At 43.7% G+C, this 16,153-nt stretch overlaps 1 protein-coding gene across 2 annotated transcripts in view; it reads left to right on the forward strand.

Annotated features, from left to right (window-relative positions):
• EXT1 (exostosin glycosyltransferase 1) overlaps positions 1-5,924 on the forward strand; it is a 218,277-nt gene extending 212,353 nt beyond the window's left edge. For both annotated transcript variants that reach the window (XM_085853626.1, XM_085853627.1), the window contains one exon: positions 3,485-5,924. In XM_085853626.1, the coding sequence (XP_085709752.1) occupies positions 3,485-3,670 (186 nt within the window). In that variant the 3' untranslated portion in view covers positions 3,671-5,924. The remainder of the gene's footprint in view (positions 1-3,484) is intronic.
• Positions 5,925-16,153: the final 10,229 nt, after the last annotated feature.

Here is a 16,153-nt window from a genome sequence, read left to right on the forward strand (position 1 = left end):
TGAGGAAAAGCCTTCTGGGCCCCAATTCTTTGATGATAGGAGGAAAAGCATGGGGTCACCTTCCCAGGTCAGATTGCGGTGGTGTGTGTCATGGAGATGTTGAGGTGTCGACCACCAGATGGCGATCTCAGGTTAACCTGAGGCAGTACCTTTGGGTCAGTGCCTGGAATGTCCTATCCCAAAGAGAGGATTAACACCTGTCTCTGTTATCAGCTAAGTTCAAGCATTTGAACATAAGTATTGCAGCACTCTCTGAGGTTCAGAGACTGGATAGTGGCGAGATCATGGCAGGTGGTTACACCTACTATTGGTCTGGTCGCTTCGATGGTCACCATGCCGAAGGAGTTGCTGAAGCTGAGTCCAGTAGGCTAACACCAATGATAATTGAGTTAACACCAGTCAACGAGTGTATTATCAGACTGAGGATTCATCACTCCTTGGGTGTCATTTCTCTGGTCTCTGTATATGCTCCAACTGAAGCGAGTGATCTCACCGTGAAGGAGGCATTCTATGCCACGCTCGAGTCTTGACTTTGCAAGAAGTCATGGACTTAGAGTGACTGGTTCATGGTTTCAGCACCCACAGGCTCATCGCTGGACTTGATATTCTAATGCTGGTGGTGTGGCAAAGGAGATTGACCATGTGCTCATGGATGGTCTCTGAAGGATGAACCAGAACTGCAGGGTATACCAGAGTGCTCAGTTCCTCAAAACTGACTACAGGATGGTTATCTCAACTCTGAAGTTGCAGCTTAAATCTGGGGGAATGGTACCATCACAGCCGAGGCTACAATTTGACTGCTCAAGGATGAGAGGGTAGTTGAGTTTGCGAATAGGCTGTGGAGAGGGTTTCCTGGGTCATAACTAAGATCCAGGCTTTCAATGGCATATTGGGTGCTGCTATCTTGACTGTACCTGTTTGTGGTAAGGATGTTGAGGTCACGGGAAGATTCCCTTGGCAGTGATATTCATGTTTCTGCCGGCTGTGAGCCAGAGGTCAAGAGACGTCTGGGTGTCTTTCAATCCTGACAAATCTAACACTCTCACTCTATCTCTCCTAAAAGACCATCTGGAAAAACCACCATCGACTTTCTCTACAATCCTCTTGAAGAAGTCCTTTCATTCAAGCTTCTGAGTCTCAATATCTGCCATTATCTTTCCTGAGAAAGTCACATTTCCAAACTGGCCTCCAAAGCTGAAAAGCTGGCCTCCTACCAACTAGGCATCCTCTGTCATGCAAAGTCCTTCCTTGGAACACCTGAGCTCCTGACCATGTACAAAACTTTCATCCGCAGCCTGTTGGAGTATTGCTCACCCCTCTGGGCTGGGGCTCCTGCCGGTGGGGAATTTGAAGGAGGTGGGTTTGGAGTGGATTAAAGGGGGTAGAAGAGATCATGGTTTTGGATGGGGAAAGATAAGAGGTGGTGGTGAACAGCTGTTTTGAAAACCTGGAGGGAAGAATGAGATTGAAGTGAGTATGGGAGTTTATTCCAAAGGCGGGAAAAAAGAGAAATGAAAGAGTGAAGGTGAGCAGTGATTCGTGATTTTGGTAGTTTTACCAGAAGGGGGTTGCTGGCGGACCTTGAGCACCCTGCGGAAATATGAGCGTGATATATCGCAGACAGAGCAGAGGGGTGAGACCGGAGAGGAGACGGTAAAAGACAGAAAGACCACCGACCTGCCTGCAGTGAGAGTGAGAAACCCAAAGACTCAGCCTCACCGCGGGAGATACCAATAATCCTAAATGCCTTGGTTTCCACAGCGTGAAGCCGAGAAAGGTGAGAAGCAGGAGCACCAGCCCAGAGGGGAGAGCAATACTCCAGCAGGCTCCGGACAAAAGCTTTGTAAGTGGTCAGGAGCTCAGGTGGGCTGAGGAAGGACATTGCACGACGGAGGATTCCCAGTCAGCAACTGGCTTTGGAGGCCAGGTTGGAAATGTGGCAGATAGTGAGACCCAGAAGCTTGAATGAAAGGACTTCTTCCAGAGGATTGTTGAGAAATTGGTTGGGCAGGGTGGGGGGGGGGTGGTTCTAAATCGTCCTTTCAGAGAGACATAGTGAGACTGTGAGATTTGTCAGGATTGAAATCCATAAAAAAACAATACAAAAAATGTTTGCTCTCATACAAGCCTCGACAGTGTTTCCAAAAATATCATGAAAAAAATCCAAATCCTCGATCTTTTCTCACCCCGTTAATCCACCCAAAAACCCACATCCTTCAAATTCGTTGCCTTCTTGCCTGAAAGTCCCTGTAGAAAATGTAATTTAGTCATTTTTAAATTCAGGCTGTAACAACAACATAGGGTAATACCCTTGGGCACTCACCTTGTAGAATTATGATACTGAGGAGGACGTCAACGTGGAATGAAATCAGCAAAATGCACCAATGAAACAATGTTATAGCAAATACCTCTTTTGGGGGCCACCCCACCCTCACCCCGTAAACCCCATTCAACCCCAATTTAAAAAAAAATAGCGTGAACAAGCTTTGGTTCATCACGGACGATGAAGGTTGTGGTGAAGTTTCATTGAAATTGTGTGTATAGTTTTGAAGAATAAAGCAAATACATATTTTGGGGGGCAACCACCCTCCCCCTGGTAGACCCCCTAAGACTCTGATTTTTTTTTTTTTATGACGTGAACGAAATTTGGTACATCACGGGTGCTAAAGGTAGTGGGCAAGTTTCATCGCAATTGTTGGTGTCGTTTCTGAGAAGAAAGCAAATACCTTCTTTGGGGGGCAACCCACCCCCCCTGCCCCCATAAACTGCCCCATACCCCAATTTTGTTTTTAATGGTGTGAACAAACTTTGGTACATCATGGGTGATGAAGATTGGAGTGAAGTTTCATTGGAATTGTGTGTGTCTTTTCTGAGAAGACAGCAAATACCTCTTTGGGGGGCAAACCCCCCTGTAAACTCCCTTTGTAGACCCCCTCATACCCAAGTTTTTTTTTTATTGCTGTGAACAAACTTTGGTGGATCACGGCTGATGAAAGTTGTGGTCAAGTTTCATTGAAATTGCATGCGTAGTTTCTGAGAAGAAAGCAAATAACTATTTTGGGGGGGCAACCCCTGAAGACCACCTTAGGGTTGCTGTTTTTTTGTTTGTTTAATGCCATGAACAAACTTTGGTACAGACATGGTGATGAACGTTGTGATAAAGTTTCATCGATACCGTATGTGTAGTTCCAGAGAAGACTTGAAAGTATTTGTGCACGGACGGACGGACGGACGGACGACGCACCATCCCATAATTTCCCCGGTACTACGTTCCAGGTGAGCTAAAAATGTGACTACAGTTGCAGAGTGTGAATAGTTTGTGAAGGCACTGTATATATACCGAAGCCTGTGGCGCTGCCTGATTGCCAGAGTCCGATTATTGGAAAATCACACATGACACAGACTTTGATTCCAGTTATTTCATATAATGCTGTTATATTTATATATATAATGCTGTGTGTACACATTATTTGTTGTGTCGTAGGGTCCAAAGGCGTCACGGTGGGCTGACCCTGACCACTTTGCTCAGCGGCAGAGCTGCATCAACTCGTTTTCGGCGTGGTTCGCTGGCATGCCGCTGCGCCATTCCCAGATGCGCTTAGACCCAGTACTTTTCAAAGACCAAGTCTCGATCCTGCGCAAAAAATACCATGATATCGAGCGGCCTTGATTGCTCTGAGTCATTGAGCAATGCAGCCTCGGGACGACTGCCTCGCCAGATGCCTCTCCTGAGACCGTTCTCGTGCATCTCTTGGATAAGTATCTTTGAGTGCAACGCTTTGTGTAGGTCCTGTGAGCTATTTCTGTCCATAAGGTAGTTGCCAGATGCAGTTCGACCGAGGTGTCTGCACATTGGCCACGCCTCAGCCTCTCTATTTGAATCATACCACATCAAGGCCTGAACTTGTGAGATCGACGGTGGATGCTAAAACGATCGCATCAAGAATAGGTGACGGGAACAGTCTCGAGCATCTTGTGCGTAACACCATCTTTGCTTTAATGTTTCTGTTTGCGTTTATTTTATTTTCACACTTGTCAGAGAGCCTTAAATCTGGGTTTGCAAAAAGCTTTCATCATCAAAGGCAGCTTTTGATTCTTGCTTCCTCCTCTCGATTTATATTTTTTTTATATTTTTTTTAACATGGTCCCTCGAGGCAATCGTGGAATTTCCAAGAGCTTGAAAGATTCGTTGCACAAAATTTAGTTGTATTTAACAACACACTTTTTTTTTGTTTATCTGCATCAACAGATTGGCTGAGTTGATCTAAAAGCTTACATGCTTCTCAAAGCAAAACAATCGATGCCGGCAAGGACTTCGCAGCACAACAAAGGAACGAATGGAACCTTTCGAATGTGCGCTTATCAAGGAATGACAGTGGATTTTGAATGTTAAATGCATCTCACGAGTTCTTTGCACAAGGGGAATTGTATCGATGTGTCATGACATCCGACGCAAAAATGCAGGATGCGAACTTGGTAGTTGCGTTTTAAATGGCACGATCGAGGTTCGTTGAACCCATTTTGAGTCGCACTTGAATTTGATTTACATTTTTATCGTTCCCGTTAATGTCGGAATCGATTTGCTTACTGTGCAAGCGAGTCGGACCACTCGGTTTTCCAGTTTTGCTCCAGCTGTGATCGAATTCACTGCAAAAGCAAATAATGTAGGAGAGGAGCGAGTTGATATGAAAGGTTTTTTTTTGAATAATCTTTTTTTTTTTTTGATTTATTGATGAGCATTTCATATCTTTGTCCTTTTTCTTCTTCTTTTTGTTAATCTTATTTTTATTACATTTTCTTTTTCACGCGTCCAGTCCGGTTCTTTCACTGCAGCCTTGCCATCGAGCAACGTAAGCAAGCTCGGTCAAATTGTTACTGCACGCCGTGCGGGCTACATCACAGGCTACATGTAATGCAATTCATCAGGGAAGAAATACACCTGTACCAAATCTGCCCGTTACCTGGATTTTGGCTCGCCGCATAGAATCGAACGATGCGCAGATATGCTATTTTTGCACAAGAAACAATACAATGAGGTTGTCCACCCTGAAAGCAATCATCACCTGTGTAACTTTGCGTTGTCCAATGTTTTGCAGAAAGCAGTGTTTGATGATTATTGGTTTAAACCACCAGCTATTTGGCCAAAACTGTCACTCGGACATGAATATGCAAGAACGCCGCATCACTTTACCGCTCGGTAATCATTCCATTGGTCCCTCGTTTGGCAGAACCAGAAAAACTCCCACACACACTGACGAAATGCAAGCAAGTTGTGTTTCCATCTTTCCGGCACTTTTCTCAGTTTTCCTTCGCCGTGACTCCACAGCGGATCCGTTCGCATTGCTAAAGAGCAAACTCATTATGCCAGCAATTTGTCCTGTCGACCGTTTATGGTTCTGTTTTGATGCAGGGTTGTTTTTTTTTATTATTTTGTTGTCGTTCGTCCTGTTTCGTTCGCCTTGTCAATGCACAAAGGCAGCGCACTCGTCTCGAGGCGACGCACCCGTCCCATTGGCGACGCGAGTCAAGCAAAGGATTGCACAAAGATCGAGGTGCTGCATTTCGCACAAGGGCGGCACGTTCCTTACGATTACCACACGGAAACCATCTTGTGAGTTATTCGCCCCTTTTATACTGAGCAGCAGAACCTACGATTTGTATGTTTTGTTTTATCAGGCTATTTTTTATCTTGCTGGTAATCCCACCCCCAGCACTACCCTCCTCTCCGACCCCCTACCCACCCCCACAGTGCCCCAATCTACTCTCATTTTCTGAAACTTTGCATTGAATTGCGAACACAAAGTATCAAAAGTATGTGAACATTGGCTGGAGATTTTTTTGTACAAAATTATTAAAAAGAGTCGTTGCTTATTTTGTAAAGAATGCAATAAACACTATTTCATATTTGCTGTCTTCTTTTTCCAGATTTTGTTTCACTCGTCTCTGTTTTTCAATTTGGAGGGGGGGGGGAAGACTTTTATGGCAAAATTTGTTTGTCTGGTGGCAGTGGGAGGAATTATATTGTTTGTTCTTTTTCTGAAACGTCCACAATTCATGGCCTGTTCTTTTTTTTTGTATACCTTGTCGAGGCTCGTGTGAGAGCTAACACACAACGCACAGTAAGGGGGGCATGAGACAAGAGGGGAGGGAGTGGGAAGGACAAAACAGTGGGGAAAGGAGACATTAGGAGATCTGTGGAAGGGAGAGGGATGGGACTTTCTTCACTATATTGTTACTCGTCCCCTCAAAAAGCCCTCACTCCCTGCCCTCACCTTCCCCACTCTACTGTACACAAACCTGTGACGTGCACTCGTCCTCGTTTACTTTGCCCCTGTTGTGGATTTTTTTCACATCACCGTTGAAGGATTCTACCAAGCCGATTGTGGAATCCTATTTCACTTCAGGCAGAGCTTAAGGTTTGTCCAATTTGGTTAAAAAATCCTGCATAAAACCCATTGACACTGATAAACCGATGTCCACACAAGTCCTTTTTTTGTGAAACAATTTATTTTCTAATTATCCACCATACACTTTTCACCCTCGTACAATGAACTTAAGAATCCCCATTTGTTGCAATATTATTTGGTTCTATATCATTTATTCTTACTTTTAGTTAACAGTTTAACCACCCCGATTCAATTCACTTCCACATTACATCAGAGAGTTTTAATTCTAACTTGGTACTTGGTCAGTCCTAAGGAGTACAAGCCACTGAGATGCTATACATCCTCAGGTACTTGCATTTAAACAATTTTACATTTCAAGGCATTTTATACTTTCATGGGAGAGTGGTGGGGGCTGCCAATTCAAACTGCATACGTGCCTTCTCGGTGAGAAGTACATGACGTACATTTCAAGGCAAAGGTTTGCTGTTATCAGCCCAGGTCACACCGCTCCAGAACAAGACATTTTATCAACATTTAGGGAAAAAGACTCTTGGCTAAAAAGGACAGCCAGTTCGACTTATAGCATAAAATTTAAATTTCTAAAACCCCATTTGTTACAATTTAGAATACATTAATATAATTTTCCCCCATACCCCTGTCCGCCAGTGCAAGCATTATCATTTCTCCTTTGTTTGTCGTTTTCCTCTGCTGATAGTATTGCATGTCCATTGATCTCTTTATCCTCTATAATCAGCTCATTCATGAGCCTCAAAGTTTGTACAAAAATGCTGAGCATCGCAAAATGTTGAGGACGACAACTTTCCAACAGAGGATCAACAATCTGACAGGTAGAAGTAATAACTACGAATCAGATAGGACATCAAACAATGGCAAATTATCACCTGAAAACTTGCTGATTAAATGCATCAGATGTGCACAGAAACTGTTTCTCAGGCGGGTGAATCTACCTCGTCTTTTGTGTGCAGCACAAGGCTGCAGGATAGCATCATTAAAATATGTATGTTTTTTTTTTAAAAAACAAAACAAAAAACAAACAAACAAACAACACCCCCCTAAAAAAAGTCTTTAATTAATTAAAAACTTTTTTGCATTTTCTTCCTTGGATCTTGTGTAGATGGGTTGGTGTGGTGTTCGTGCAGGCATGATGGGCTGAATGGTCTCCACCTGTGTTGAATTTCCTTGTTATATCATTGAGGGCAGGGCTGTGCTACTGGTGCAGTGCCCTCTCTGGTTCGGGCAGGAATTTGGAATTTGTTCATGATGCTGGCAATAACTCGCCCACTCTTTGTGAAGGACATCGTGGGGTCTTTAACGTTCATCAATGAATGCCAGCAGATAGGACGCCCAGTTTATCGTTCATCTGAGGAACTGCACACACATTGCCTGTGAAACACCGGGATGACAGTTTATATCTGGGTCGGGATTCGAACCCACGTTAGACAGCTGAGAGACAAGTGTGCGTCCTTCGAGGTTATCCTGTCAGCACCAACATGAGAATGGAGTGCGTTAACATGTCTCCGTTTGCCATCTTGGCTCAGTTTAACCTCCATCCAAGGGAGGGCGATGAATGAAGAGATATTGAAATAAAGTCTCGATACATGAGGGTAGTCAAACAGGTATTGAACCTAACCTTGGTATAACAAGAATGTCAGTCCTCATTGTGGAGACAACCCACAACAGCTCCTTAAAAATGGGATGTGTAGATTTTATCAATCAGTAAATGTTGTAGACAGGTAAATAAATCAATAATTCTGATTGTATGTCAGCAGTGGTGAAGGTAAAGTGTGTATAAATAATTAAATAATTAAAGGTGGTTATATATATATATATATATATATATATATATATATATATATATATATATATATATATATATATGTGTGTCGTGTAGGTGGTAGAGTGCATATATATATATAAATAATGGTTCCTGAAAGCATATACAATCATGTACTATTCTTTCCTCTAATATATTTTTTAATTCCTAAAATTCCAAATTGGCTCCAATCCCAAAATCTGTTGACGTGTCTCATGCCCAGATGTTCTTGAAATCACGTTCTGAATATGAAAGAAATGCTGACAGTCATTTTCCAGTACAGGCTCCGGATGGATGCACGTCGAACGGATGGACTGGCGGATCCAAAAATACGAGGCCCAGCCGGGTGACGCTGGGTTGGTGTCTAATGAAACGAAGGCATTGTTCCTTTTTTTTTCAATGACATGGTCTTCATTCCAGAAACTGTGATGAAACAGGTGAAGAGAACTACGATGAATAAATGGACGATTTTTGAAAAACCCCACTCTGTGAGTAAATATTTGACAAAGAACATTGTAATAAATAAAATTCTCCTATCTGGATCCGGATTTTCACCAAAATCTCATCAATTCATCATTGTCACACACCAAACCTGTCCACCAAGTTTCATCCAAATCCGTTCACAACTGTTTGAGATATCCAACACACAGACAAACATATGTGCAGACAAACGGGGGTGAAAACATCACCTCCATTCACCTTTGGTGGTGGAGGTAAAAATGGCCCAAAAGTGTGAAGAACCCAAGCAGCCATTTACTCCGCTTACCAGAACCGACTAGTTTGTTAAGTGGGAGATCTCATAATCGTAATCATAATCAGACAGTAACCTACCCCCCCCCCCAAACCAACTCTACTTATAATTGTACAGACTACAGCAAGTTGTCCATGGCCGCATGGGATTCGAAACGTTTTAGAGATTGAGGAGGCAAAAATGCAAATGGCGTCTTCTGTCATCGAGCCAGCAACCCGGGAGCAACAATTCCCATTTATTGCCACATCTGAACCAATTTAAATGTTTTAGTGGCGGCGACGTGCCCCATTTGAAACTGTTTGTTCGATATCTGAGGCTTTATGATGACTTGGAATAAAAAATTTGTCTTGGTGTCAAAGCCAGTGACCAATTGTAAATTAATAGTGGTGGATTCTGTAAAAATTTACCAAACATTACCTTTTGCATACTCTTCTTCTTTCAGATGCAGCCCAAAGCTGCGGTGTAGCATCATCGCCTGAAGGAACATCTGCGCCTCTGATGCAGTGAAACACTGTACAGGTTGGAGCAAGAATTTATAATTTGTTCATGGTGCCGGCGATAGCTCGCTAACTCTTCACAAAGAAGACCGTGGGGTCTTTAACGTCCACCAATCAATGGCGGCAGACAGGACGTCCATCCGAGGGACAGCACACACATTGATGAATCCGTCCGACTGCTCGTGCATGCAATTGCATTCCAAAACGAGAAGGGCACTCGGTAGAGCGCTTACCTCCGCCACCTAATGCCTGATCCACGAGAACATATCAGGCCCGTTACATTTTTGAAATATCTTGCTATATATCGTTTTGTGAGACCTACCTCTCAATGGTGAAGAATTTCTCACATCCGGATCTGGAGTCAGATCTTCAACAAAAATGAACAAACTCTTCCTTACCGCACAACCAACGTGTCCACCAAGTTTCATCCAAATCCGTCCAAAAAGTTTTGAGATATCATACGACATATCATTTTTGGCCCGATTCTCATTGGGCCAAAAACGATATATAGCATCATGTTTACCTCCGCCGCCAAACGTGAAGGGAGTTATGTTTTCACCCCTTTCTGTCTGTTTATCTGTGTTCAGGATATCACAAAAAGTTGGATACATTGTTGAGGCTCATATGAGAACTAACACACAACGCACAGCAATGGGGGGGGGGGGGCATGAGACAAGAGGGAAAGACAAAACAGTGGGGAACAGAGACATTAGGAGATCGATGGAATGGAGAGGGATGGGGCGGGTAACACGGGGTATACAAGATGGACATTACAGGGACTTTCAGGAAGGAGAGCAGGGAATTTGAAGGAGGTGGGTTTGGGGTGGATTAATGGGGGGAAGAAAAGATGGAGGTTTTGGATGGGGGAGGATAAGAGGTGGTGGTGAGCAGCTGTTTTGAAGGCCTGGAGGGAAGAATAGAATTGAATCGAGTGAGGGAGTTTATTGCAAAGGAGGGGAAAAAAGAGGAATGAAAGAGTGAAGGTGAGCAGTGATTCGTGATTTTGGTAGTTTTACCAGAAGGGGGTTGTTGGCAGACGTTGAACAGCCTGCAGAAATATGGTGGGGACAAATCGCAGAGACAGTGGGGTGGGAGGGTGGTGAGAATGGATAGGAGAGGGTGGAAGGCAGAAAAGACCACCGACCTGCCTGCGGTTAGAGAGTGAGAAGCCCAAAATCTCAACCTCATTGCCGGAGATACCAATGATCCGAAATGCCTTGGTTTCCACAGCGTGAAGCCGAGAAAGGTGAGAGGCAGGAGCACCAGCCCAGAGAGGAGAGCAGTACTCCATCAGGCTGTGGACGAAAGCTTTCTATGTAGTCATTAGCTCAGGTGGGGTGAGGAAGGACATTGCACGATGGAGGATTCCCAGTCAGCGACTGGCTTTGGAGGCCAGCTTGGAAATGTAGATTTCCCAGGAAAGATCATGGCAGATAGTGAGACCCAGAAGCTTGAATGAAAGGACTTTTTCCAGAGGATTGTTTAGAATGCAGATGGGGGGGGGGGGGTGTGTTCTGAGCAGTCCTTTCAGAGAGACATAGTGAGAGTGTGAGATTTGTCCGGATTGAAAGACATATTCCACGTTTTAGACCAGTTTGTGATTTTATCCAGATCTGCAGAGAGCGAAGAAGCTGGTGCTTGCTGGTCTGAGGGATGACAGATGTGACGATAGAGGGTGGAGTCATCAGTTAAGAGATAAAATGTATTTCCAGAAATCAGAGAGATCATTGATGAAAACCAGAAAAAGAACAGGGCCCAGAACGCTACCTTGAGGAACTCCAGCCTGGACAGAAAGAGGGGATGAGAGAACTCCATTACGGGACACACATTGGCTGCGACAGGAGAGGACGTCTGTGAGTCATGAGTGCAGATGGCCTTGGATACCATAGTTAGAGAGCTTGGTGAGCAGGGCAGGGTGCCAGACTATATCGAAGGCACGCGATATGTCTAGGGATATGGCTCTGATTTCATGTCTGGCATTTGGGATCTCCATCCATTGTTGGGAGAGCAGAAGCAGCATATCCAGGGTAGAGTGACCTGGTCTGAATCTAAATTGATGATCAGAAATCAAGCCATTGTAGAAGAGGAAGGATTTAATGTCTGAAGCGATGATGGATTCCATAACCTTGCTGATGATTGGGAGAAGGCTGATTGGTCTGTGGTTGCAGGAATCTGTTTTTGCACCTTTTTATGCAGGGCAGTAATGTTTGCTGATTTCAAAGCAGATGGCAGATGACCTTGAGCAATTGAAAGGGTCAATATAACAGAGAGAGGGTGAGCAAGAGCAGTGGTGCAGGTTTTTAGGACATGTGGGCTGATGCCGTCTGGACCGTCTGGACCGGTTGCTAGTTCTCATTATGTCCATTATTTATCATGTAACACACTAGTACACAAAATACACCTTTCAAAGCAAGTCCTGGCGAGGGTCTGCAAATCGTTGATTGCTGTTTTCTTGTTTTCCAATTTGTTTTTTTTTTTGTGGTGGCTGAAAAGACTTCACTACACCCGATAAGGAATGGTGTTGGGGATCATTTAACATTACCTTTCACATAGCTACAAAGGTTTAGGCACCATAGAGAGATTTTAAAATAACATCCCCAAAATCGAACGTTTTTTTTTTCCTCCAGATTTTTCAAAAAAATTTTTTTTTGCCTAAAACACTCCCCAACACTCACTGATGAACCTCTGAAAAATTGATAAAGATCCATTTGGCCATCTCTGAGAAAAATGGCGAGAAGACAAACATCTCTCATCGTGTTGAAAATGATGATAATAATTAATTATAATAACGCAGGTGCTCATGAACCGAAATATCTCAGTGACTTCACCAACTATCTTGAAAGCTGGACGTGTATTCGCAGCAAAGGGAAGTTTTCAGCGCGCAGTGATGTGGGATCACATGGTCTTCACACATCATCCTGAGCCTCAAGTTCAAAGGCCAAATGCGAGTTGTCCTAAGATGAAACAACAAAAAGGTGGATGGCAAGGGAGTCGTTTTGCACTTTTAATCACTTTGTGAATGCTTAGCCTCCTGTGCACATCTGTGGAATGCAAATGTATAATTAAAAGAATACTCATTCCAGTGTGCTAATTGAACATAATTGAGTGAAATTAATCTCGGTTGTTCAAGGACTTGTTTATGCCTCTTGAAATTGGGATAGCAACTTTTTATTTTATTCTTATTATCATTTGATTCAAAAAGCATACTTGTGTGCTCAGTATCTGGAGTGGAATAATTATTGGAAAACAGTTGTACGGTCCAAGGACCTGGTGGTGGTGATTGAGTGTGGCTGTGAAGCGATGGGTTTGGGATTCTTGCAATTCATGTGAAAAGTCTCCTTTGTCTTGGCAGGAGAAAAGCAAAATTGCCAATTCTGTCAACAATTAGCCAGATAATTAGATTTTATACTAGAAAGGCACTCAGTCGAGCGCATACCTTTGCCACATGACGCCTTCTCCAAGAGAACATGCAAATCATGCAAAATATCAGATTATCTCTCCCAACTCAATGGTGAGGAATTACTCAGGAAATAAAAAAATTATCGTATCTGGAACTGGATTTGGATCTTCACTAAAATCGAATCAATTCGTCCTTGTCACACACCCAACCTGTCCACCAAGTTTCGTCCGAATACGTCCACAACTTTTTGAGATATCCTGCACATAATGAAACAGACAAATGAATGATAAATCACTCAAAGAGTGACACTTGGCAAAATGGAACAACACTCGGAAGAGTGCATACCTCCACCAGGCTGAACAGTTCACGTTTTGTATCCCACTGATGGCTGGATCTGAATTATAATCCAATCTGCTCGTTCTTGTCACCAAACGTACTCATCCACCTAGTTTTGTCATAACTCGTCCACAACTTTTTGGGATATCATGTTATATATACATACATACATATATGTGTTGCGGAAATGGGCCCTTAGTGGGTTAGTAAATATAGGATTAGCCCAGATCCCCCTTTAAATGCATGTTTAGTCAGGTTGTTTGGTAATTGGACGTTACATGTGTGTCGGGAGGTGTAGCAGGCGGTCCAATGTTCATACAGTGGTGGTGTACCGAGAGGCGCCTTCTTTTTCATTCCCCCCCCTCCTAACGAGCCCCCACCCAGCGCCCTGACAGAGTAAGTCAACAAGACGTGTCAGCAACCCATTGGCGGAGAGCTGCTGCAACCTCGAATGATGGACCAATCACGTGTCCCCGGAGGCGGTCCAAAAAGGCCTGCCCCAAAAGGCAAGAGAGGATCTGCTTGTGTCGGTCCGCGATCTGCGTTATGAGGAGAGCTTTGGTCGGCTGTTCCTCCTTGGCCATGGATCCAGCATGCAGGTCATTCCCAGGTTCATCCTGAGTACAGCCACGGGGCCTCTGACTGTCCTGACTCCCTGCACGGCTCGACACGTCTTTTCATCCCATCGATCCAACACCCAGATTAGGCCTAGTCTGGTGTACAGGCCTGGATTTGCATACGGGACCTTGAGAGAAACCAGCTGGAACACACCATAGATCTTTTGCTCTTGTGCCGTCGACCTTACGGGGGCTGGACGCGCTGAGGCTGGTGCATGAGCGATGGGCGGTGCCCATCAGATCAGCCATTTTTATTGCGATTCAAATGGTTACTGCCCTGAAAGAACATAACTAAGAACATCTATCTTATAGTAAATTTGTATATCATCACAGGGTATGACTATTATAATCTCAGTTAACCTTGACCTATATTTATGGCCAAAACTAGGTCAAATTGTGATAATTTATATATTTTATTACTATTCATTTATCGAATTTTGATGGTTATTTCTCGATAACCCATTTAACTATTAAGTATATATATATATATATATATATATATATATATATATATATATATATATATATATATATATATATTAATGTTTGCGATAAAGTAATTATATTAGGTGCATATAACAGGATTATCAACACTGTAGAAGTCTGTCACATGGTGACCCTCAAGGTAAGAGGGGGAGGGCTTCAGAGATTGGTGCTGCAGTATTTTTGCTGGGAATTTCCTGCCAGAAAGTGTGTTTTCCTGATACTACTGTTACATAGGACTACGATGGGTTTTACTGTGAAGATTTGTTTGTTTGATCAGGTAATTGTAATACAATTTTTACTTCAAAGCCCTTGAACATTTTATAGAATATGATGTAGATGCCATACAATATCCTTCACCACCATAACAGATTACAGGGAAGAGTTAGCTGGATTGCTGCTGTCTTTAACAATAGTCATCCCTGTTGATATCATCAGGCCTTGTCCTAGAATTATTACATCAGGTCATGACCTATATTCCAATATAAGAGCTGAGCATTAAACTATTAAAGGAATGACCAACAGTGCAGGCCTCATGATTTAGAAAGTGTATGTATCCAGGGTATGTATCCATATTCTCATCCCAAATGGTTACTTTGTAATGTGAAACTAAACAGTCAGAGCATACTGAAAAGCTTATAGAACTATACTATGTGTTTTGGCTGGCAACTATCTTAATATGTATCTGATTTGAAAAAAAAAATTATGAAAAGCTCAGAAAATTCCCTTTCAGACCAAAATATATACATGGGTAGGGTGACGGGGCATGTGCCGAGTGCCCTCCTTTGGATTCACCTCTATCTATATGAAAGAACTAATTTATTGCTTTATGGGGGTTGATATTTTTGTTTAAAATTAATTTCCACCCCCTTGATACATACACCATACAATGAATTAAGAAATGTTCACCCACCCTGTCCTCCTGTCAAACAGTTAACGTATTGTTGTGGTTTCCACCCGTTCGGCGTGCGGACGACCGCTTTTAGCTAATTGCGGCCGCGCGCCCACCGGACGGGCAATCCAGTCGTAGCTTTTCGGATCAACGCCGAAATCCAGCTACGGGTGTGTTTTTAAGCACACCACAACCTTGTCAATGCTCTGCCTGCTACAGGGTCCGATCGCCGAATGATCGATTTACCTAAATATTCGCGCGGGCAGACTACCGAGAGGTTGTACCTCAACGGAACTTGCTCGGAAACGAGCCGCTTAGGCAGTTCGCTCCGTTTGCGATTGCCGAGCGATGTATTATCACCAAGCCCCGTTGGATCCGATTACTTTATCGGTGTTAAAAACCAGCTAATATTCCGAACGCAATTATGACAACTCAATGGAGGAAGGGACGCAACGAGCAGGTGAATATTCAAACAATGAGGGCATTTATTGTACACATATGCAAGCAATGAATGCAATGGGGGGTAAGGGACATTACACAAGCAAAAAGACCCTACAGCCGTTGTCTATTTATTATGTACACAATCACTTCGTCAGTTCTACTTATAGGACAAGGCGCCACGACTTTCATGCAAAGAAAACCCCAGGAAAGGAAAGGGTAGAACAGAACCCATAGGCCTTTAATGTTTCCGCGGAGCTGTGGAGACTGCAGGAGCTCCGCGAGACTGCGCAGGTTGCCTGCCACCCTCGTGGTGACTCACTGGACGACCCTCGATGTCTCGCCATCAACACGGCAGCTGGTGTGATGGCGACTCAGTTGGTCCGGGCCTTGCCGTGCAGCCTGGTCGATCGGGCCTAACCGACAATGCCTCAGGGGAGCGAACGGGCCTTGCTCTTTTAGAGTTGATGCTCTCTTAAGAGCCTGCTCACTCCTCAGCGTCACTTGGACCGTCCCGGG

Source organism: Eptatretus burgeri, chromosome 14, assembly GCF_056783735.1.
Source record: "Eptatretus burgeri isolate ZD-2024b chromosome 14, Ebu_testis_v1, whole genome shotgun sequence".
In the NCBI taxonomy this organism is placed as follows: Eukaryota; Metazoa; Chordata; class Myxini; order Myxiniformes; family Myxinidae; genus Eptatretus; species Eptatretus burgeri.